Below are 26,558 nucleotides of genomic sequence, written 5' to 3' on the forward strand. Positions count from 1 at the left end.
AATCTGTAGTCCTTTTAAGACACATTCTTCCAACCTCAATCGCTTAATCCTCTCATTTTTAACCATCCCTTTTTAGTCTTACAAACACATTTTTCTCTAGCATCTTTCACCATTTAACATTTAGTTTCTTATTTGAATTAGGGGAATAGTAACAAACTCTCTCCAGTTAACTTGGCCTTAGGTTAAGGTGACCAGATTTAAAGCGGGACACCATTGACCTGGGGCGGGGGCGGGGAAGGGGGGTAGTTCTGGATTAAAAATTTGGTCTATATGGACCAAATAGACCGTTCCCTAGCTTGTTGTGCATTCTTTCCAAAAACCGGGACTTTTTTAAAACGCCAAAAATCGGGACTGTCTAGCCAAAAGTGGGACATCTGGCCACCTTCCCTTAGGTGGAAGTCCTGTGGAGCCCCTAATTTAGTATTTTCTGAGCTCTGGGGACCTCAGAATATTAGAGTTTACTTGGGCTGCCTACTGGCTGTTTATCAGGGCTTGGCATCCACCTTAACTAATCTTCTGTAAGGCAAGTGGCTTCCAAAAGCCTGAATGATATATTGGTTGCATCTGGGGAGTAGGGCCTTTATAATCTAATATAATGCCTTTATAATTATTTCCATTTTTTCCAAGTAGAGTAGATTTAAAATTACATGGTTTCATAAAAGAAACATTTTGTAAATAATCAAACTCACAATGAAATTGAATATTTATTTGAATTTCTCCTGGTAATAATAGCACTCAACATTTTCTTATGAAAAACAAACCAAGCAGTGAGACTTAGTTTTAAATGTAGCCATTTTTTTAAGTGAAAAGTTGGCTTCTGTATTTAATAACAATAACTAGAATATCTTCTATTTTTAAATTACCATTCCAAAAGTAGTATTGTGAGAAATATATACTATAATTAACATGATATGTTTCATAGAATGAACACACATATCTCTCTGAATGCCAATCTGAATATGGAAGAAATAGATGTGGTCTAAAAATAACACTGGAAAACCAGATGTTCTTCTTTTAAACAGTAGCTTGAAATTTAAAAAGAACTTCCTTGTCAACTCAGTAAACAGTCACATGTGGGACTGAAAAAAAACATCTCCACCTTCCCAAATCCCCATACCTCCAAAAAAAGATTGAAAAACCAATCAAAACCACAATGTAGATTTGAGTAAAACCATTATATGACTGCTCATTTCTGTGTTGGACATGTGGACGCCTGGTCACTCAGTCAATATTAATATAATAAAGTGCATTTTTGAAGACTTGCTTATTGAAATTGCAGGATCAAATATAAAACACTTAACACAAGATGTGCAATGACAAAGTTAACATCATTATAGTGTAAAAAATTGTTAACTATTTTTAAGATTTTCAAGTCAGTAAAGAATAAAGATGTCAATCACAGTAGTACTTGTATTCTCCAACAGTATGCACCATATGTCTTTGTTATTTGACAAATCTTTTAAAGTCGATGAAAAATAATGCAGTCTGAACAATATGTCTTCTGTCATTATAATACGATTCCCCGGGTAGAACAGTTACTCGCAGAGCAAGAATTAGATTTTTGGAAGTTTTGGTGCATTAACAACAGGATTTGCCTCCTGCAAGTATCTCCTCCCTGCACTCTTGTAATCATAGGTGCAGCTGTGAGTTTCTGCATAGCGATGCGATGCACAGAAGTTGTTTCCACATCTAAAGGACAAAAAATATATGTGTGTGTGAATTGTCACATGACTATTTAAAAAAAACACGTTTCTTTGGGAGTTCAGAGTTTTGCTTCAGGAGTCCAACAGAAGCCCTTTAGTTCTTTTGTAACTTCAGAGCTGATATTTCTCTTCAATTCACAAAGAAGCACCAGAACCTCCCAAAAGAAAAGTTTAATTATCTATGAGCTTGATAGTTTATAGTAAAAATTCTATAGGATATAGACTTTTAGGAAGTAATAAAGTTTTGTGGGGGAAATGCCCTGGCATTTCTCTTATAGCCAGTAAATCTGGTAGAACAGAATTTCTTAAAATTTTCTTAGAAATTCAGTCTTATTAAAAAATTAAGTTATGTAGCATCTACTGAAAATACAAAAGCTCTTAAAAAATCATTTCTAGCCAGAAGTTAAGCAACTTCCATTTTACCTGAAACCAAAAAGGCCAAACTCCCTGCCATTGAGTCCATTTAGCACTACCCTGTGGGCTCCCGAGACTGCCAATCTTTCTGGAAGTAAAAAGCCTCATCTTTCTACTGCAGAGCTCATTTGGAACTGCTAGTCTGGTAGATCACAGCCCAAGGTGAGCCACTATGCTAGCAAGGCTCCTGCACTCTAAATAGCAGTGGTTATTTTCAATTCCTGGCCTCAACCTATGGGCAAATACCATCACTGGAGCAAAGCGATCTAATGCTAATGAAAGAAAAGTTATGAGTGAAAAAGTTAATATATATTTCATTATTTCTTGAATATGTACACCAAATTCTAACCCAGAATAACACAATAGGACAGAGTAGAACTGCTCCTTTGAGTTTCTGAGACTTTACATCTTCACAGAAGCAAACAGCTTCATCTTTCTCCTGCAGAGTGCCTGATGAGTTTGAAATGCTCATCACTGGGTTAGCGACTCTACTATGTGTCGTAGCCTTAATGGCCTTCAACAACTATGCCAAGGGGATTCATGGAAAAATGGAATTGATAGGGAATTTTTCACAAACTTTTTTAGGCCTCCTCATATTATTTATCTGCTGAAATAAAAGTACAATAAAATTGTTAATATTTATACTCAACTCACTGCCATTGAGTCACTGTTGACTCATAGCCACCCCTGTGTGTTTCCAAGACTATAACTCTTTATAGGAATAGAAAGCCTAGTCTTTCTCCCATGGAGGTGCTGGTGGTTTCGAACTGTCGACTGTGTAGATCGCAGCCCAATGCATAAGCACTACACCAATGGGCTCCTATGTTAATATTTATATACTACATTAATTTTAAATTTAATCCTTTTTTGTATAATTTAAAATAAATTCTTAGGAGAGTAGTTTTCCAAGCTACTAAAACAAAAACCAAGTATATCTAGAATAAGAATGTGTGCTTTCCAATTGTTTTAAATCTCCCAATTTAAAGGTCAAGAAAGGGTCTGCTTTCACTTTTTGGATACTCATGGTATTTTCTACTTGCTGTTCTTTATTATAGCTAATTAGAGATTCAACTGAGGGCTGCTCTCTAAACACTGCCTTAAGGATGATATTATGATTAGCCAATTTAAAGAATGTTTTTATTTTGCATAATTCCTAAACTGGGTGACAACACAGAAAACATTTCAGCTTCTTCAGTGGGCCAACCTGCCTGCATTCGTAGCTAGTAGCCAGTCCTGTTTTCTTTCCACAAAGAAAACAATGCTTTCCTGGTTTCTTCTTAGTTTGAATAGGTGCTTTCACAGGTGGAAGGCGATGATTACAATCCCCTGTTTGGAGAAAGGACACGAGTATAAATTATACATATATATATGTATATATAATACTATGAAGCGCATCACATTCTTGTCATAGAAGACTTCTTGCCATAAAAAATTAATCTGTGCTAAGAAGGTGAGATAAAATATTGTTATAAAATAGAATTAAACAAAAATATCAAATGTGAAGCTACTATTTCTTGACATATTCTCCATATATGACTATACACTTCTGAAAGTGGTATTTCCATCTTTATAACCCATCCCCAAATAATTCTGCACTTATTCCTTTACCCTATATCAAAATGGCAACTTTGTCATCCATGAAGGAACCAAATCATGTTCCTTTAAAACTGTCTTTGACATCTTTAACAAGTGATGAAGAGCAAGCATGTCACTTTGAGGACTAAGGTGCGCCATGGTATTTCCAATTGCCTCACATGCATGTGAAAGTTAGACATTGAGTAAGAGAGACCAAAGAAAAATGGATACATTTGGATTATGGTTCTGGCAAAGGTTATTGAAAGTACCATGAATTTCCAGAGGAATTAACAGGTGTGTCTTGGAAGAAGTACAGCCAGCATGCTCCTTAGAGGTGAGGATGGCCAGATTCATCTCAAGGACTTTGGACATGTTATCAGGAGAGACTGGTTCCTGGAAAAGCTCCCCAGACTTGGTGAAGTAAAAAGGCAATGAAAAAGACGACGACTCTGGATGAGATTGCTACACAATGGGTGTAACAATAGGCTCAAACATAGCAAGGATGATAATGGAGTAGGATGAGGCAGGGTTTCCCTTTGTTGGGCATAGGGTCGCTAGGAGTCAGCACCTAAAACAACAACAACCAGACTAAACAAACAAGCACCAGAAAATGTGTGTTGGCAAGGTTGTGGGGGAAAATTGTTGATAGGATTGTAAAATGGCCAGGCCCTAGGAAAAACGTTTAGGAAATGTCTCACAATATTAAACATAGAACTATCATCTAACTAAACTCAGCAACCCTATAGAGTAGAACCTTCCCATTGGGTTTCTGAGACAGTAAATCTTTACAAAAGTAGAAAGCCTCATATTTCTCCTATGGAGAAATTTGTGGGTTCAAACTGCCGACCTTGTGGTTAGTAATCCACTACCATGTGATCTAGGTATACACTCAACATAATTGAAAACAAAAATACAAAGAGATGCATGTATAACTACTCAAGAAAGGCAAATGTGTAGAGGCCAAAGTTCAATAATGGTGAGGGATATGAAGGTCGGGGTGGAGAAAAGGGAGTCTAGACTTTGGAGGTGGGGGCATTAACCTTCAGTTAAGGCTGATGGAAACATTTGAAAATGGATAGTGGTAATGTTGTATAATGTGATGAACACAATTAATGTTGCTTAATTATACATTTAAATGTTGAAATGGCCAATGTTTTGTTATATATAAACTTAAACACAGTCTACCAAAAAAATGTCTTTGAATGTGGGAAACAAAAAGAAGCATGAAGGGGCAGAATCAGAGTTGGAGGATGCTGTGTTAAGGTATCACAAAGAAATTCTATTAGGATAGCCCTTGCTATTCTCAAAGAACAAGCAGGTGCATTGCCATAATGGGAAGTAGAAAAAATGCTTGATGCAACAAGTTTGTCTTTTTCTAATAACCACAATTTTCATTTTTCTTAAAACGTCTTCGTAATAAGACCCATGAAGAGTTGGAGGAAATTATGCTAAGTGAAGTAAACCAAGCACAAAAGGAAAAGTATAACATGAATCCACTGAGGCAAGCTTAAAAATCAAAAGGGGCACAGGGGAAAAGCCACTAAATGCATAAATTCTCAGAGCAAGGCCCAGGTACTCTGGAAGGGATCAGACCCGACCCAGCAATGCATATGGCAGGCAACTAAAACGGAGGAAAAAGAAGAAAAAGGGGAAAAAAAGAGGGCATGGATAGTGGGGAAACAGGGCACAAACCCACCCATGGGTTTGTCTCCATAGGAAAGGGTGAGAGGGACAAGACCTCAACCTGGTATGCCAAGCCTTGAGGGCAACATACTGGCATGAAGCAGCAAACTAAAAGAGATCTAGGACTGGCCCCAATCCCAGCTACATCAAACCCCCTGCCCTGAAGATTACACTACAGAGGGCAGCACTGAAGACACAGGCAGGGAGAGTGGCAGGTTTGCCCAGACCACATGGGAGCAAATTAAGAGGGGTGGTGGTGGAAATGGGGCACCACATCCTGGCACACCAAGCAGCCAAGGCTCAGAGACCTTAAGGCCAGCCCCAGAGAGAGAGAGAGAGAGAGAGAGATGGATGATGTCCCTTTGCTGACCCACAGCACTGCAGGGAACACCACTGGAGACAAAGTGTAGAAATTGTGCCCGGTCTGACCCCCATAGCAAGGTGAAACACAAAGGGAGCACACAGAACAGCAAGGGGAGCAAAGCAAAGAAGTCCCCAAGGAATCCCAAATATAGTCTTCAGATTCAGAGGGCAGACTTAGAACCTCATCAGACTCAACTGGAAAACATATATAAGGGTCAGCAGACAAACCTGAAACTATTTATAGGCCCCCTTTTTCCTCTTCTTCTTTTTCATGTGTATCTATATAAGATAGTCAAAATAAACACTCCTGAGGAGAAAACAATGGGGCCAACAGTTCTGCGGGGGTAAGGGAAAGAGGGAGATGGAGGGGAAAAAGGGGGGGAGACAACAAACCCATGGTCAAGGGAACAACAAGAAATCTAAAATTGATGGTGAGGAAGGTATAGAATGTCTGTTGGAGTTTGATCAAGTACACTGTAGCTGGGAGGAATTACTGAGAGCCAAATGAAGGTCACACATGATAGTGGGACAGGAAGAAAGTAAAAAGGAAATAGAGGAAAGAACTAGGAGGCAAAAGACATTTAGAGAGGTATAAATATAGGCATGTATATATGTAAATAAATTAATATATAACGATAGAGATATAGGCCTATGTACACATATGTATATGTTAAGTATCAAGGTAGTAGACAGACATTGGGCCTCTACTCAACTCCTTCCTCAATGCAAGAACACTTTGTTCTAATAACCTGGCATTCTCACCTTCCCTACACAGACAAAATGGGTGCATAAGCAAATGTGGTGAAGAAGGCTGATGGTGTCCAGCTGTTACAAGATATAGCATCTGGGGTCTTAAAGGCTTAAAGTTAAACAAGCGGCCATCTAGCAGGAAGGCAACAAAGCCCACATGAAAGAAGCACACCAGCCTGTGTGATCATGAGATGTTGACAAGATCACGTATCAGAAGACTCAAAACAGTTGTATAGATGTGAACGAAGGGGTCAGAGTGGAGACCCAAAGCCCATCTGATCACAGGAAAGGGATGAGTCAGCCAGGGTGAAATATAGCACAGATGAAACACACAACATTCTTCTAGTTCTTTGATACTTATCCCCCCACCACCCCACTATCATGACCCCAATTCTACCTTACAAATCCAGCTAGACCTGAGCATGTACACGGGTACAGATAAGCCCTCTCGACACATGGAATCCAGGACAGATAAACCCCTCAGGAACAGTAATGGGAGTAGTGATACCATGAGAGTAGGGGAAAGATGGGGGAAGGGGGAAAAGGGGGGAACTGATCACAATGACTGATGTAGTAGGACTCCCCCACCCACCCCAAGGATGATGAACAACAGAAACGTGGGTGAAGGGAGACAGTGGATGATGTAAGATATGAAAATAATTATAATTTATCAAGGGTTCATGAGGGTGGGAGTGTTGGGGAGGGAGGGATAAAAGAGGAGCTGTTACCAAGGGCTCAAGTAGAAAGAAAATGTTTTGGAAATGATGATGACAACATATGTACAAATAGGCTTGATGCAATTGATGTATGGGTTGTTAATAGCTGTCAGAGCCTGAAATAAAATGATTTATGAATAATAATAATACCCATGATTATCCTGTGTTCTTTGAGAATATTGATCAAAATTAACCCCTTGGAATGCCCAAAATACAATTACCATAGCCTCCTGAGTTGACCTCTCAGCCTTGAATTTAATTGGCCTAAAATATCCCTGTTTTGAGAGGACCTTTCTCGATGGATAGTATTGGTAAATCTAAGGCTAGTTCCTAGTTACAATTTGTTCCATAAATTTGTTCATGCAAAAGGTTTGGTACATATCATGCTGAAAGCTGAGAAGCCAATCTGTTTGCTTAGAACTGAAAATGCTGAATAATGTGAACCTCAACTTCAGTAGTTATATTAATGGTAACTCAACAATCTTCGTACACCAATTTCTAAACTTCAGCCACCATTTCTTAATAAGTCAAAATTTACCGTCATCCCAGCTTTCCTTAAAATGCTTGATCTACCTAATAAATATCATTTTATGTGACAGCATTTCTATAAATGTAGCAAAGCTTCAATTATTTATGAATATGTCAACATGAGCATTTATTTATTTATTTATTTTAATATTAGTCCTGACATAAAAATTTTATTTTTCACATGGCACAAAAGTATCCTTCATTTTTAAAACTAAAGCAAGTATAATGCTGAGAAGTAGTCTGTAGCTATCCACTGATAGCAGAGGCATGTTTAAACATATTTTATTTGTAATAAACTTGCATATGTATAAACTGTAACCTTAGCAGCAATACTTTATTTATTCTCATACTTTCCATATACGAAATTATTTACATAATCTGCAAGTGAATTTGCAATAGTTCTTATTTACATTTTTAAAGATGTGCTGGGTTTTGCTGCAATTATACCCATAAGTATGGTAGCAAGGCGTAAAACTTGTTAGACATAATCAAACACTTTGAGAGAATGAATTGCTGGGCCTGCAAGATCAGGACTATAGTTTGGTGGTACACCAAGATTAATTGGCATAACATAATTCACAAAGACATCCTAATTTAATGAGTAGAAGCTGGGGTCTAAAAACCTTGTGAGCAATCATCTAAAGTGCAAATATTGATTCTCCCCATCTATAGTAAAGAAGAGTGATTATCATTGAAAGACATATGGAACTATCAGTCTCCACAGCCCTGAGATTAGAAAACCTGGTGGTGCCCACCTACTATTAGTAAGTGTTCAGAATAAGATCACTTTAGAAGGTGCTGGACAGAGTGGAGAAAGTGTGGAGTAAAACTCAAAATCATAAAAGTGCCCGGGCCTACTCATCAGACAAAGATTGATGGGTCTCCCAAGACTATCGGTCTTGTCACCTTTCAGGTCTGAACTGGACTCGGTCTCATGTTAGCATAATCAGCAATTAGATGAAAAGAGCAGCGTTTTCCCAAGAGCAAAGTTCAGAGGATTAGAAAAGGAGGGATGGGAACAAGAAACACAAGGAAGTATAAATGAGAGAACAGTGAAGGGATTGTAATGGACGAGTTAAAATAACGTGTATAAATTGTTGAGTGTAAAATTAATGATCTTTAAACCTTCAACTAATCCACAGTAAAAATGTTTAAAATCAATAAAAATGTGTGTTCCTAAGACTTTCTGTACATTCCAACTCTTTTCTGATTATTTGTAAGGGTAATTAATTTATGTAAAGTATACCAAACTTTAACAAAAATTCAAAAAAAGATATCCAGTTAAAAGTATTTGATGAAGCCTCAGAGGAACTACCTAGTGTCTAATACAATTGCCAAGAAGAAGCATCAAAGTTTTATGAAACTGGTCTTTCAGTTTTGATTACATCAGAGAATGTTAATTCAGCAAACCATGAGCAAATTATTTATTTATTCTTTGAAAATTTCAATACCTCATTTTTTAAAGATATCAGAAGCCATTTTTCATAGTATGTAAAAGCATCCTAAAAATGTAAATGTTATAATATAAACCAGAATTAATAATATCATGGAGTCGCATTTTGGAACAGAATGCAAGATTTTTGGATGAATTCACTTGTGGAAAACTTACTAGTTTAATATTTAATCTAATATAATGATCTATAAGCATGTACCAAGAAGAAAATGCAGCCAACGAATAATAGAATATTAGTGTTCAAGTGCAAAATTGATAGTAACTTGTATAAAAAGATAGCTAATGCTAAACTGAAGGATAAGAATGAGGACAATGAATGTACAAATGTGCTTTACACAATTAATGTATGTATGGATTGTGATAAGAGTTGTATGAGCCCTTAATAAAATGATTTTTTTAAAAAGAATGGATAATGCAACCAAAGGAGATCCTTAGGAACAATGGAGAACCTTAATAAGTCAAATCAAACTTACACCTAAGGAATAATGACTAGTTGGTGTTCTTTAATGTGTTAAACTGCTAATGTTATACTCTTTCACTTATCTGGACTTGATATTTTATTCAGACCATGTCATTAAGAATCATACCTTTCTAGAATAATTTCTCGAAACTCACACAACAGCCTATTATGGTTCAATAGCAAGTGACTAGGGTTGGGAACTATGTGTTCTTCTAGGACACAAACACTTCACTTTCTATTTTTGTTTTATTCTCCATAGACAGAATTCTCCTAGACCTCCTAGGTCCTCATTTGCTTAAATAAAAAAATTTAGAGAGTAAATTTATTTTATACATACCAAAACGGATATTCTTCTAATTCCTCTTTGAAAATTCAATATTATGCATAATGATGAGATTGGCCTTATCCTGTTTTTAAAAGTGTTTGTTGCTTACCTAATCTTTTTCCTGCTGCTGCATTATTTCCACTTATTCCAATACCACGAGCGGACTATAATTAAAACACAAAACATCTGCAGAGGTGAGTCAATGGCAAATATGAGATCAACAAATAAGAAATGTGTATATTCTGTTACCAAAATGCAGTCAGGATTTCATTTAAATTTGTTTAATTAAATTAGCTTGGAACCTGATTCTGACACTCAGCTATACTGTGCTTATTTACCTTTAAGGGAGTAACGTCTTCTGGCTCAAATAAAAGTTCTTATTTGGGAAAATATTATTTAAAACCTTTATCCTTAAAAATATAATAATAAGTTATTTAATAAAATTATTTTCAAAGGATAGCTCTCAATTTAGGACTAAAGTAATATTTTAAAATAAACTGTTTAAAAAGGGCTTTTCAACAAACTAAAAAAAATCTTAAGGAAAAAAATCAACCTTAGACCTCCTAATTTATCTAAACAAAAATGTTTATGTTGAATCAGAATAAAGTTAACTAGTGAAGCATGTTGGAAGGCAAATACTTACTAGAAAAAAGTCTGTTGGCTCTACCTGGGGAGAGCTTTTCCCAAGGCTTTCTTCCTGAAAAGGCTGGTGGTTTGTAGATAGCCCAGTTCCAGAAGCCCAAAACCTGCCTGCCCCATATGTGTTTTGTAAACCATCTCTGCTTGCACTCCGGGCCAGGGAAGCAAGAAAACCTATATTATTTACACACCCAACAGGCTCTTTGGAAGCTTTGTTAGCCATTTCTGTGATATCTCGAGCCTCGACTTTAGAAATAATATCAGCTCTTTTTCCAGGTGAATCAACTTTAACACCTCGAAAGCGAGTAGTCCTAGAGAATGAGGAATCAGTTATATTTCGGAAATCCAATGATTGGAGCACGTTTTGTGAAGCAGAAGATTGGAGTTTCGCAGATTCAAAACATTTTGATTTTCTCTGTGGTTTCAACAGTGACACTGGTGCAGAACAATGAATAGGTGATAAGAGTCTATTCTTATGAGGACTTAATTCATGGTGCTTAAGAACTGTAGTTTCTAATGATTCATCACTCACCACTCTTGCAACATTTTTAAGGTGCTCTTCTTTAGCTTCCAGCCCGTTATCACTATTAGTAAGTAAGAACTCTGGATGTACTTTCTGTGTGTCTTCTAAGCCACTGCTTTGTTCTTCAGTGTATCCTTCTTTTAAGGAAGCAAATGAACCCACTTTAGGTAAGGAATCATTAGTAACACATTGTTCTGTACTTGGAAACAAGGTAGTGTTATCCTTAGTATTAGATGGCAAACTTCCTGAAAAGTTTTCTGTACACCTAGGCTGATATGGCCCAAGACAGAGAATAGAATCAGTATGCTCTTTGTCATTTTTTAACTCAACATGAGATATCTGAGATGGTGGTTTGATGCTACTCGTGGCATGACACAGCATGTTACTCTCCCACTTACTATCTTCCTTAAGAAAATCATTAGTTAGAGATGATATGGGTCTATCAGCAGCAGGAGTCAAGGTTGCCAAATTTGAAAGTACATTCTTGGAAGTTTCAGGTACATAAGCATTTCCAGGAGAAGGCAAGCAAGATTGCCCAATGTGAGGGAGAACCCTCAACAATCTATGACGAGCTGCTGCCGTGGAACCACTAGAAGGTCGAGGAGCTATAGGTGGATGAGGTTTTAAATTGACAGCTTTCTTGGGCTAAAAGAAAAGAGTAATATGTGATTCTTTTAGACAGTAATTTTCTCTATACATTACAAGGAATATGCATTTTGATTGCCTCGATTTAAGTTTTTTTCAAAATTAAAACCTTAAGCTTATGGTTCAGAGCAATTTTATTCTCTTCCTAACTTAGTCTTACTTTTAATTTTTTCTCATTTTAAATTATCTGTAAGTTTTACTGAGAAGAAAACTCTATATTACATATGATATTTCTAACCAATTTTAATATCCTAATAATGCTCCTTAAAAGGATGAATATATGTATGGCTAAGAAGCGTTCAGAAAAGAGTTAACAGACCTAAACCTCCATCCTCGAAAAGACCTGCTTGTAAAGTTGGCTCCTGGCTGACTTCTGGATCAATTTGTTAGAGATTTTCAACACCCTAACTAATAAGAGTGACTCACTTTGCCAGGTTATACATACAATGTAACATACAGATGTTATGCCCTTGGCAGAGTGCCTAAGTAACTAATATCCAATACAAATCCTAGATACTAATGAGTTTCACTGGTAGACAGCATTTCGCATGTGTTGTCACAACTCTTTGATGGATGAACTATGTTGACCTGTACAACTCCACTAGGTCAGGATTCTTGGAAGCTTGTGCCTGGTCTTCTTTGGATTTCACCACGAGTCTTCTCTCTGCTGAGTTTTCCTTCTGTCTTTCCACTATAATAATCTTAGACATGAATATGATTATACACTAGTTCTGTTAGTCATCCTGCAGAACTATCAAACCCAGTATTGATCTTAGAGGCCCCACTATAGTAATTTTCAATTAAAATACTAAAAATTCATTATCTTAGGGATAAAATTTAGATGGTCCTAAAAACAAACAAATGATAACAGAAGGTATCCTGGTAGGATGAGAGACATGACAACAACCAACACCCCTCGCTAGGACAATAAGAAAAGCCAGATACTAGAGTGTTCACCTACTAGAGTAGGAAGAAATAAAGGAACTAAGAAAGAGGGAAGAAGCTTGGAAAAATTATCTGCCTTCTGTGACTATTTTTATCCTTGTCAATATGAAATTTTATATCCAACAAAAATACTCTTCAAATATAAATGCAATAACTTCTGGACTGCAAGATATTAATGACAATTATTTAAGCCCTCAAAAAATAAAAAAAATACAGATCAACCAAAGCAGTAGAGAAAAATCACCTAAAATCCATGATTTCAGTGAATCAAAAGCACACAAACCCACAGGTTAAAAAAAAATCACAAAAAACTCAAATTACCTGGTAGTTGGAAAATGCCTAACCCTACCAGACTCAAATTCAAAGCCTATAGTAAGAGAGACAAGTAGCAGTATGAGATCCAAAAAAAAGATAATCCCATTTACAAAACTACTGAAAGAAATTAGAGATTTGGGATCTCAAACATGGGCTAATAGAAAATCTAAAGTAAGTGACTAGAAATTGTTCAGGACTTGAGAAAGTAATAGGCTCAAGGGAATGTAGATTCATTCCTGGGAAGAAAAAGAAGTGATAGAATAAGGTAGCTATCTCTAGGCAGGTGATAGAGAAGGCAGAGATAAGTAAGAGGAGGAAGAAAGGCTCTTTGTGAAGCAAAACACCAAAATGAAACCCACTATTGCAAGTCAATTCTGACTCATAGCAATCCTTTAACACAGAGTAGAATGGTTCTTTAAGAGTTTCAGAACATGTAAAGCCTTATGGAAGCAGACAGCCTCACTTTTTCTTATGAAGCAGTTGATGGGTTTGAATTGCTGACCTATGGTTAGCAGCCCAATGCATAACACACCACCAGAGAAACTTAGAGATACAAAACAGAATCAGAAAACATGGCAAACTCTCACCTTTCCAAAAGGGTGCCCTTGATTTAAAAATACACAAACTACATTTCCATATCCCAACAGAAGAGTAGCTTTTGAAGTAAGAAAATTGAAAACCTGATACTCTCACATCTCTCTACAAATAACGGTCAATTCTTTTTAAAGTAAATTAAAAAGGTGGGAATCTAGGAAATAAACAGAAAAGGCAGACCAAATCCATACAAAACCACTAAAAAAGAAAATAATAATGTAAACATTTCAATGGATGAAAAGTCTTTCCTAAAACAATGAAATAAATAAAAACTTTTATCCCAACACTTGAGCCTGAATTATTTTTAAATTAGTAGAACAAAGTATAAACATCAACATATAGGCAGGCTTCTGCTCAGGTCATACACCTCAGCTTCGGTCAGTTTTTCAAAATCAGGAGACAGGGAGATGACCATTCAGTTGCTGCCATACAAAATTATGCTAAGACCACCCTAAATCAACAAACACTCACTCCTACTAGAATGATAAGCAAACCTTGTTGAAAATTCAAGTCAGCAATGGGGGAGAGGGGAGTATGTATCTCTCAGAGAAGGCAAGTACATTTCTATTGGTGATTTAACATTTTCCTACAGATACTTAATATAGTGTCTACCACCCCTTTACTGCACCACCTAACCAAGTTAATTACTTCCACATAACCCCATTTTCCAGACACCCCTACTAGCTACACCAAGATGCAAAGGAAACAACATAAGATATTAGACCACACACACACACACACACACACACACACGAGAAACAAACACAAATAACTTTATACCAACCATACCTAAATGAAATACAGTGAACCCTCGCCACTTCGCGCTTCGACTTCCGCGGCTTCACTCTATCGCGGTTTTTGCATAACAGCGCATGCTCTGTCATTACTGCCACTGATTGGCTCATACTATACACGCTTCTGTCTGCATCGCTACATATCGGAGCTACGTATCAGATGCATTTTTGCTTTTGTACAGTGTACTGTAATTGTTTGCGATTTTTAAGAAATTTTATCTAAGCCCTATGATGGCTCCTAAACGAGCTGCTTCTTCTAAGCCTTCTGACAATAAAAAGAAGCGCCAGAGGAAGATGTTCACCATCCAGGAAAAGGTAAAACTTTTGGATATGATCAAAGATGGCAAGAAAATCGTGGAGGTTGCACGCCATTTCGACTTGAATGAGTCTTCCGTTCGCTCCATCCGTAAAGAGGGAAAAAACATCCGTGCTATGGCTACTTTCACTTTCAACAAGGAAGCAAAGCGCATCGTGACAAGGAATCCTACTTCGCGGAATTTCATTTATCACGGTAGGGTCTAGAACCAATTAACCACGATAAATGAGGGTTCACTGTACCTGAAATTTAACAGGCTATGGAATTACCAGGAAAATAACTTAAAAGAATGATGAGTGCACTCATATGCTGGATGAAGGAAGAGTAAGGGAAAGTTAAAGAAAAAAAAGAACGAAAGAAAGATACACTAGAAACCCCACTACATGAAAACCATCAAGCAAAAACACAAAAGTCAAACACTACTATAGCAGAATTAAACAATACTATAAAAGAACAGAAGAACAGAATTGAAGAGATGGAAAGAGAACAAAAAAAATTTGAGAACAATGTGGGACACATTCAAGAAGAATCTACATCTTATAGGGATTCCAATAAAGGAAGGAAAAAAATCCACACAAAGTTAGTCCAAGAACTCCTGCAAGAAAACTTTCCTCAAGGTCTTATAGATAATTATTCAGGAAGTCTGGAGAGATCCCCAGAGTAAAACTCTCTGGGATATTGTGGTTATAATTTCTAACATCAAGAATAAGGAAAAAATTCTAAGAGCAGCCAGAGGAAAAAGGACAATTACATACAGAGAGTCAGCAATTAGAATAACCTCAAATTCCTCAGCAGAAACCATCCAGGAAAGAAGACAATAGAGTAACAAATACAGAGTTGTGAAGAAATAAAAACTGTCAACCTACCATCTTATACTCAGCAAAAATAATCACTCTAATAAGTTGGAGAAATAAAAGTATTTCAAGATAAGGAGAAATTAAAAGAATTCACAAAACACGACCAGCACTACAAAATACTCAATGAAGTTCTATGGGCAAACAATCAACACACAATCTGAACCAACACACAAGAAAATTCCTCACAAAAACCAACAAACACAGAACATCCAAAGCAAATTAATACAGGAAGAACAGAGAAACTAAACACAACATGCACAAATAGGAAGCAAAATGACAGTAATAAATACATTATAAATAATCTCACTGAATATTAATGGACTAAATGCACCAGTTAAGACACAGATAGTAGCAGAATGTATCAGAAAACAAAATCCATCATTATACTGCCTACAAGAAATACACCTCAGATACATAGACAGACTGAAAATCAGAGGCTGGACAAAAACATACCAAGCAAACGGCAACCTAAAGACAGCAGGAGTAGCAATATTAATCTTTCAAAAAACATACTTCAAGGCAAACAACATAAGAGCCAGCAAAAAAAAAAACAGAGACTAAAACAGACAATGCATGATGAACAAGGGAACAATAGCTCAAGAAGACATAGCTATAATAAACATTTATACACCCAATGAAAGACCCTAGGAATACATTAATCAAATCCTCACAGAATTGAAAATGGATATGGACACATCGACAATGATGACAGGAAACTTCAATCAACCAAACTCAAAGAAAGACAGAACATCAAGGAAAAAACTCAATAAAGACACCAAATAGCTCAACAACACAATCAACAAAACCGGCCTTATTAGATAAATACAGAACACTCCATCCATCATAAATACAGTACACATTCTTCCCCAACACACATAGAACATTCTCAGGTATAGACGCTATAACTTGGCCACAATGCAGGCCTCAAAAAATTTTTTAATTGAGGTCCTACAACTTATCTTCTCAGACGCTAATACTATAAAATTAGAAATCAACAATAAAAAGAATAGAAACATAAAGACAAACACATGGAGACTGAAAAATATAATACTCACAAAGATTAGGTAATAAAGCAAATAAAGAAGGAAATAAAATTTCCTTGTGACAAATGAGAATGACAACACAACAAATCAAAATCTTTGGGACATGGCAAAATCACTAATCAGAGGCCAATTTATAGCAATCAAGACATACATGAAAAAGAGGAAAACTCCAAATTCAAACCCTAACACACCTTCAAAACTGGAACAAGGACAACAGCATAAACCCTCCAATAAAAGAAGGAAAGAAATCATAAGGATCAAAGTAGAAATAAATAACATGGATGAGGCAGGTCGACGACTCAACAAGAAAAGAAGCTGGATCTTTGAAAGGATTAACAAGAAGACAACTGGCAAACTTAACAAAGGAGAGGACAAAAACAGGAAAAGATGCAAATACCCAGAATAACAGAAGAAAAGGGTGAAATTACAAGAGATATAAATGAAATTTTAAAAATACAACGAAAAACTGTATTAAAACCAATTTAACAATCTAGAAGAAATGGACAGATACCTAGAAATACATCACCCAATAAAATTAATGCAGACAGATATTGAAAATCTCAACAGACCCATAAAAAAAGAAGATGTAGAGTAGGTCATTAAGAAACTATCTACAGGGACTTCCGGGAAGATGTCAAGGGAGTGACACATACCAGAAGAACTCCTCAGAATTCAGCCCAGGAGAGTTGCTTAGAGGAAAATTCAACGCTGCTAGAATGTAGGAGGAGCATTATAAAGATAAGTAGACACAGACCCAAGGTGTTTTGAGAGGCTTGGGGCTTTTGGCTTACCTCAGTGGAAGCCAGCTGGGGCTTGACCTTGGCCCCGCCACTGTCTCTGCTGGAGCAGGGTCCATTTGGAGCCCGGAGTGGGGCTTGATATCAACACAGCCGGTTTGCCCCCACCTGTCTCAGGGCAGGGACTGGACCCTTGCAGATCCACGGGCAGGGATGGGGTTCAGCTACATTGTTGCTTTTGTTTCAATCTCTCCTCTTTGTAGCTCCCAAGGCCCTGGAGGTCCGTGCAAGCCACAGCTTGCCGCCGCCGCTGCCTTGGGACAGGGACTAAACCCTTGCAGCTCCAGGGCAGGGATCGGTACTCAGCTACATTATTGCTTTTCTTTCCCTCTATTTCTATATCAACGCACAGTCTAAGTGGTCTTAACTCTGATATCAAAACCGGGCAAGGATCCCACAAAAATCGAGAACTACAGACCAATATCCCTAATGAACATCGATGCAAAAATCCTTAACAAAATACTAACCAACAGAATACAAAAGTATGTAAAACAAATAATTCACCATTACTAAGTGGGATTCATACCACGGATGCAGGGGTGGTTCAACCTACGAAAGACCAATAGTATTATTCATCACGTTTACATGAAAAACTAAATGCTTCCTATCCCCCACCCCCCACTATCATGATCCCAATTCTACCTTGCAAGTCTGGCTAGACCAGAGGATGTACACTGGTACAGATAGGAACTTGAAACACAGGGAATCCAGGGCGGATGATCCCTTCAGGACCAATGGTGTGAGCGGCAATACTGAGAGCATAGAGGGAGAGTGGGTTGGAAAGGGGGGAACCGATTACAAGGATCTACATGTGACCTCCTCCCTGGGGGATGCACAACAGAAAAGTGGGTGAAGGGAGACGTCGGACAGGGCAAGATATGACAAAATAATTTATAAATTATCAAGGGTTCATGAGGGAGGGGAGGGAGGGGTAAAAATGAGGAACTGATGCCAGGGGCTTAAATGGAGAGGAAATGTTTTGAGAATGATGCGGGCAATGAATGTACAAATGTGCTTTACACAATTGATGTATGTATGGATTTTGATAAGAGTTGTATGAGCCTCTAATAAAACGATTTAAAAAAATAAAACAAAACAACAAAAAAGAAACTATCTACCAAGAAAAGCCCAGGAACAGATGGTTTCACGGGAATTTTTCCAAGTATTCAGAGAGATTTGACACCAATATGACACAAACAGAACATCGAAAAAGACAACAAACTCCCACACTCATTCTATGAAGCAAGCACAACATTTATATGCAAACCAGGCATGACTCCACATAGATCAAAAATTATAGACAAATATCCCTCATAAATATAGATGCTAAACTCCTCAACAAAATTCTGGCCCATCATCAAACAAAAAAATAATAATTCATGACCAAGTGGGATTCATTCCAGGGATTCAGGAGTGGTTCAATATTTGAAAAACCAATCAATGTAATCCACAGCATAAATAAGGCAAAGAATAAAAACCATGTGATCATATCAACAGATGTAGAAAAGGAATTGAAAATATCCAACACCTATTTTTTAATTAAAAAACTCTCAATAAAATAGGAATAGAAAAGAAATTCCTCAGTATCATAAAGACCATATAGGAAAAGCCAACAGCCAACATCATGCTCAATGGGGAAAAATCTAGAAACAGTTCCACTGAAAACAGAGACCAGACAAGGATGTCCCATCTCCACAGTTAGTCAATGTTGTGTTTTAAGTTTTAGCTAGTGTCATCAGACAAAAAAAGAATTCAAGGGGTTATAAATAGGAAAATTAGTGAATTTTTTGCTATTTGCAGATGATATGATCCTGTTTATAGAAAACCCAAAAATCTCCACAAAAAGCTTACTGGGAACAATTGAGGGATTCACCAAGGTTGTAGGATACAAAATTAAAACCCAGAAATCAGTCATATTCCTGTGTGCCAGTGAAGAAAGCTATGAAAAAGAAATTAAGAAAACAATATCATTTACAATAACCACACAAAAGGTTAAATAGTTAGGAATGCACCTAACTAAAGAAAGAAAAGAACTATACAGAGAAAACTATAGGACATTACTACAAGAAACCAAAGAAGACCTACATAAATGGAAGAATATCCCATGCTCATGGATATGCAGACTTAATATTGTGAAAATGCCAATATTACCAACAACAATCTACAGAGACAAGGCAATCACAATCCAAATCCCAGCCCAAATACACTCTTTAAAGAAATGGAAAAATAATTACCAATTTCATATGGACAGGTAAAAGACCCAGGATAACCAAAGAACTTCTTAAAAATAAGAACCAAGTAGGAAGGCTAGCACTGCCTGACCTGAAAACCTAATATATAGCCAAAGTAGTCAAAACAGCCTAGTACTGTACACTAGAGATATATGGACCAATGGATCAGAACAGGAAACACAGACATAAATGCATCAGGCTACAGTCAACTAATCTTCAACAAAAGACCTAACCTCTTCCAAAAGACAAAGATAGCCTCTTCAACAAATGGTGTTGGGCAAACTGTATTTCCTTACGCAAAAGATTGAAACAAGACCCATACCTCTCCCCATGCACAAAAATGAACTCAAAATGTACTTAAGACCTAAATCCCAGAGAATATCAGGAGCATCAATATGAAAGCTGGGAAAAAACTTAAGGGTCCTACTGCAGGGCATACATAGACTACAAAGTATAATAAAGGAAGCATACACAGCAAAAAATAAAATAGACGATTGGTATATGCTGAAATTACATCATTTATGCATATCAAAGACATCAGAAGAGTAAAATGAGAGCCCGCAGATTGGGAAAGAAATTTTACCAACAACACATTGGACAAAGGTCTAATTTCCAAAATATATAGAACTCTACAATAGCTCGAAAAAAAACCAAACAAATGACCCAATTAAGAACTGGGAAAAAGACATGAACAGACAGTTCACCAAAAATGGAAGTCCAAATAACTAACAAACTCATGAAAAAATGCTCATGATCATTAGTCATCAGGGAGATACAAATTAAACCGCAATGAGATATCACTTTACACAATTAGGAAAAAAAACAAAAACAGAAAATAAGAAATGCTGGAGAGGAAGCGGAAAAATTAGAACTAAAAAAAAAATTAGAACTCATATACACTGTTGGTGGACTTATAAATACATACAACCACTATGGAAAACAATATGGTAATACTTAAAGCAAATGGGAATTGAAATCTCATATGATCCAGCAATACCATTATTGGGCATATACCCTGCAAAATAGGGGATTGTATGTTCCCCCGTGTTTATAGACGCACAGTTCACAATAGCAAGAAACTGGAAGGAGCCCAAATGCCCAACAGTGGAAGAATGGATAAAGAAACTATGGTATATACACACAATGGAATACTATGCATCCCTTAAAAACAGTAATGAAACACCACATGACATGGAAGGACCTGGAAACCATTATGCTAAGCAAAGTAAGTTAATCACAAAAGGACAAGTATTGTATGAGTCCACTATAAGGAGAAACACCAATTAAACAAATCTCAGACCAATTCCTGAACAAAAAGAGAGAAGGCTACCTATTGGCTATGAACCATACACCAAACCTCCCTGTTACACACCTCACAAGAGCCACCTTGAATGAGGAGACCTTACATTGTTTGGGGTCACTCCTTCAAGAAGAAGGAAAAGGGAGATCATCCACTTGAAGCTATACAACATTGAGACAGGCCATAACAAATCAATGGGTCCTCCACAGGAATGAGAGTCTTACTGGAAAATCAAGTTAAGACCAGAGGAGGGGTGCATCTACATTTCATAGGAAGTACTTATATTTCTGGTGGTGGGTATGGTGGGTAAATGGGAGGACCAAACTTACATCAGGAAGGGATGCTAAACAATAACTGTAGAGAACCTAAGAGAATAAAACCAGTTCTATGGTCCTGGGTAAACACTTTGTTTCTACCCAACCCTCGGTGAATTACACCATGGTCTAAGCAGGGTGATGACCTTGGACGTTGGACTTACAGGGAACATGGCATCATGGAACTCATGGACTCAACATGGAAAGTCCACTGAACAAGCTGGGCCCTACTTCAAAAAACTACTATACCCTTGGATTTAGGACTGAAATACTCTGATAGAAGGGGAAGCGAAGGATGGCCACCCCAAGACTGTGAAAATGGTGATCATTGGACTTGGGTGGGGCCCCTGGCTTAGTGGGTGTTCAATTAAAGGGGACGCAGAACCACCATGTATTTGGTACCTCAATGCTCCTCTTGCATTAATATGACAGGTATTAATCTGATGGGCAAGGATCTATCCTTGTAAGAAATTTCTCCTAGCATCAAGTCTGTGCTCAATGTAAACACAGCTCAATCAATTAAGAAATCAATATGTACAAAGTAATAACTCATGGATTTCAGCTCACAAATGGACTATATTCACATAAACTCCTCCTATCAATAGTACCTTAAATTCTATGCCATTAGATAAATTATTAATGTTTATCAATGCAATTGCCTTATACCACAGGAGGATGAATGACAATGTTTTTCTTTTTTGTTTTGCTTGTTTGTTTTCTGGGTTATTATCTGTTTGTTTTCTTGATGGTGGTGGTTTTTATTTTTTGTCATAATATGACTGCCAAAGTAAACCAGCATCATTCACAACCCTTTGACAAGGGAGTTAGATTCTTGACTGCCACATAATTCTATGCCAATCCAATAATAGTTCTTATAACATAGCCATGTTAGATACTCGCCTGCATGAAGAAATCACAGAAGATAAGGTTGCTATAGCAAAGTAGCAGATGAAGAAAGCAGAAATTGCAATAGTGTCTGGGTCTTAAAAGCTTTTATTCAAACAAGCAGTCATCTAAGTCAGGTATCAACTAAATCCACACTGAAAAAGCACACCAGCTTGTGCAATCTAAAGATGATGGTAAGAAAATCCAAATATAATGAAGGGAGGGATATCAGAGCTTAAATTGTGAAAACCCCATTTGTAGAAGGCTATGGAGGGCAGTGGGAACCCAAAATCCATCTACAAACTATCTAGTCAGATTGAGCCTCTGGAAGGTCCCTTCTAGTCACAGGTGAAGATAATAACTTGAACAGCGTTATTATCCAACAGAGATTATTGTAAACTTGATTATGATGGATTGAACCATGGAATAATGTGACACTTGGTCAGCTGACCAACCACCCTCTTGACCCAACCTGAATTTGCTCTAGGCTCAAATATTTTTCACTTGGTCCACAACAGAAATTTCTTCTCTGGCTTTTTAAATATTGTTGATGGTCTTTTCTTTCTTACTCTCTATTTTTTATCTTTATATTATTATTTTCTTCTTTATGTTTTGTTTAAAGTCTGTTTTGTTTTTGTTTTTATTGTTTCTGTTTGTTGTCCAGTTTGTGAAGCACAGAGGGAATGGATTCATAAAGACAATAACTGAAACAATGATTTACAGAGGATGGTGGGGTGGGAAGGGTGAGGAGAACAGAGGAGCAAACAATGAATGCAGGACTGGGAGAGCGCTAAAACCGATATATACAACTCTTTTTTAAAAGCTAGTTATGGAAGTGTATGATACATGAAGAAAACTACTGGGGTAAAAAAGAAACTGAACTTATGGTTACCATGGGTGAAAGGAAGAGTTTTTGTTTTTTGTTTGCTTAGGGGCCTTGAGTTTATGATAATGGTGGTAGAATAATTTTGAAAAGGATATAAATTATGATTGTAAAGCATGAAGAGTATAATCAAAGGTTTACATGCAGAAGTTGTTGAATTGGAGAATATTTTGTTGTGTATATTTTTGCCACAATTAAAAGAAATAATTACACAAATAACAATGAGTACAAGGAAAAATAAAATGTTCCAAAATTGATTGTGGTAATAATTTCAAACTCTTTTTGACATGATTGAACTAGTGAATTGTGTGATATATGGATGAAGCCAATAAAACTGTTTTTTAAAAGTTAGAGATATAACATGAATAGATGCATATAGTTACATGTTCATTGCACCACTATTCATAAAGCAGGATGTTAAAAACAGTAGAAAAATTACTGAAGAAATCTTGGTACTCATACACAATGGGATATTATGCATCGCTAAAAAAACAATGAGGAAACCATGAAGCACCTCACATCTTGATCAAATCTGAAGAACATTATTCTGAGCGAAGTTAGTCAATTATAAGAAGACAAACCTTGTATGAGACCACTAAAAGGAAAACACCAAATAAAAACAAACAAACAAAAAAAAAACCAGGCAGTCACTCTCAGGTCAAGCAGCTAGTTATTCAATACAGCCTCCCAATTAGTAAAGTAATATGACCGCCTAATGCTCATAATTCTTATATCATTCCCTTATTTGTACATCATAAAGACCAATTCTCCCCTGAAAACTCACCTCAGCTTGGGACGGTACCTCATTTGGGAGAGGGGTGGGAAAACACTGACTAGTGTGGCAATGTCCTACAGTCACCTAAATTGTGTGGACGCTCCTACATTGGTATTCAGTGCACTCCAGTGAAGATTTGTGACCAAGAGAAGTGAGAGATCTGCTTGTCTCTAAGAAGATAATTTCACTCTGTTGGTTGGGGGTGGGGGACTTGTCTTTGGGGAAAATGCTTGATATAAGAAATGGTGGGTCCATTTCTTATATGGACCCACCAAAAGGAAGAATCTGCCCTGGTTCATATGGCTAATCGTACATTTTTAACTGAGTTTCTTTTCAGTCCTTGGTCACCCAGTTCCCATAGTATAGGCTACCTAGATTTTAGATGTTATCTTCTTGAAGTGTACAGTATACTAACTACTACATAGGCCACGCCAGAAGAATCTGAGCCAGAAAAACCATTAAGAGAAACAGACTTTACCTTAAACACACCTGTTTTGGTAAAACTGTAAGGCCCTAGTAAAAGAGGAGGAGGACTGCTGCCCCAAGGTCATTGATTTGGAAATCATTGGACTTTGGTTCAAAGCTCTTGCTTTTGAAGTTGCCCGATATAGGCAACTTAAGATTCCTATATATTTGCCAATATCTTGTTTTCTTAGTTTTTAAGACATCTTAGTGCTGCAGATATAGATTTGCCGTAGTGGATAAGTATTATTGAATTTTGTGGTGTGTGTCTAACCTTTAAACAGGATGCAATCACTAAAGTTTTTCAATATGTATAACATGCAATGTGTTTTAGTCTAAAAAAGCTTTCCATGTGCAAAGAAACCATTTATTGCAATAGTATTTTAAATTCTATACCATTGGCTAGTTTAAGGACAATATTATCAGAATTATAAAAGGCTCCATGAAGGTTACTGATATTATCTCTCAAAGAACAGATAATGTTGGCCCTGAAGTGGAAAAAACCTATATAAAAACCTTAGATATATTAATGGATTTTGAGCTCACATTTAACCATAAGTCGTAACCTAAGAACAACCAATTCTTTTTTTTTTTTCCTTTTTCAACCAATTCTTATAATGTGGCCTAGAGCAATGCTTACCCTCATGAAGAGATTAGTGAAGTTATGAGTGCTATAGCAAAATGTAATGAAGAAATCAGATAGTGCCCACTATCAGAAAGAAAATGCCATCTGGGGTTTTCAAAGCTTATCTTAAAACAAGCAGCCGTAAGTAAAGTGTCAGCTAAATCCACACAGAAGCAGCACAGCAGCTGGTGTGGTCCAAGTATTGTACAAGATAAAATCTAAAATCAGAAGAGGGAATTGTATTAGAGCTTAAATCCTGAGAACCAGGTTTGCAGAAGGCTTTGGATGATAATGAAAATCCAAATAGCATTTGAAGAGTCCCCACTAGGATTAAGCCTCCACTAAATTTGCTCAGACAAATGATTGGGTATGTGAATAGCCTTGCTATCAGACACAGTGCATTGTAGAGAGTATTGATGCAAAAATGGTTAAGTTAAAATTTAACATGTTATCATTTGTTTTCCCTTTTGACACACTTCTAATTTGTTCTAGTTTTTATTTTCTGCTTTCTTTCTGATTGAGGGCTTTCTGCGTTTCATTTTTTATTGTTGTTTGGGTTTGCTGCTATGATTTTCTTTATATGAAATCCAGGATAGGTAAATCTATAGAGACAGTAACTAGGATTAATAGTTTCTTAGGGTGATGACAGGGGATACTGGGGGAAATGCGTGGCTAGTAATAAGTACAAAAATGAAGAAAATGTTCTAAAGTTGATTGTGGTAATGACTGCATAACTCTTCAATATATTCAAACCATTGGATTGTATCATATGTGGATTACGTCAATGAAATTGTTAAAATAAATAAAATGTCATCGTCATTTTAAAAAGTCCTTTCTTGATGAAAATCCTAAAGAAGAAAGAAATAGAAGTTAAATTCCTTAATATTATTCAGGGCATATAGGAAAAGAAAAGAGCCAGCATTGCATTTAAATGGAGAATGATTACAAGGGTGCCTGCTCTCATCACTTCTATTCAATATTGTATTAGAAACCCTAGAACGAGCAATTAAGCAAGAAAAAGAAGTAAAATATATCCACATTGGACAAGAAGTAAAATTATCTCTATTACATGATTTGATTCTCTATATAAAAGATTCCTGAGTCTACAAGTAAACTGCTAGAACTAGTAGAAGAAATTGGCAAAGTTGCAGGATACCAGTTCCACAAACAAAATTCAGTTTCGTTTCCATACATCATCAATGAGGAATTTGAAACTAAAGAAACAATTCTATTTACATTGCCAACTTAGAGAATAAAATATCTAGAAATAAATTAAACCATGGATGATGTTATGGATTGAATTGTTTTCCCAAAATAGGTAATACATTTCCTATCCTCTATATATGTGATGTGGCAATCTGCTGCAAAACACTTCTTTAAAATTAAAATTTAAAAATATCTATATAATTTTGAACACCTGACAAAATTTTAAAAAATTAAAAAATATATATATCACTTTGGACACCTGACCAAAGTCATAGTGTTCGGTAGCAGAATAGGAGGCTGTTCCTCTCCATGCCTAGGGGTCCCCTACTGGAGGTTGGAAGCCAATGTAGGCTAAGGGGTATGCGCCAATTCAAGCCCGAGCCAGGTGAACTTAATTCAGTCAATGGGGTCAATCAGTACCGTCGACCACGCCTCCCGG

The 26,558-nt window shown here is 36.8% G+C and overlaps 1 protein-coding gene across 6 annotated transcripts in view; it reads right to left on the minus strand.

The window, feature by feature from the left end:
* Nucleotides 1-691: 691 nt before the first annotated feature.
* Nucleotides 692-26,558, minus strand: part of ZFAND4 (zinc finger AN1-type containing 4) — a 101,755-nt gene continuing 75,888 nt past the window's right edge. For all 6 annotated transcript variants that reach the window (XM_045283677.1, XM_045283676.1, XM_045283675.1 and 3 more), the window contains 4 exons: nt 10,614-11,777; nt 10,080-10,134; nt 3,326-3,443; nt 692-1,689 (listed from right to left, as the gene is read on the minus strand). In XM_045283677.1, coding sequence (XP_045139612.1) covers nt 1,554-1,689; nt 3,326-3,443; nt 10,080-10,134; nt 10,614-11,777 — 1,473 coding nt within the window. In that variant the 3' untranslated portion in view covers nt 692-1,553. The remainder of the gene's footprint in view (nt 1,690-3,325; nt 3,444-10,079; nt 10,135-10,613; nt 11,778-26,558) is intronic.

The sequence above is a fragment of the Echinops telfairi genome, unplaced genomic scaffold, assembly GCF_000313985.2.
Source record: "Echinops telfairi isolate 266 unplaced genomic scaffold, ASM31398v2 ScPeMD7_7465;HRSCAF=8503, whole genome shotgun sequence".
Classification (NCBI taxonomy): domain Eukaryota; kingdom Metazoa; phylum Chordata; class Mammalia; order Afrosoricida; family Tenrecidae; genus Echinops; species Echinops telfairi.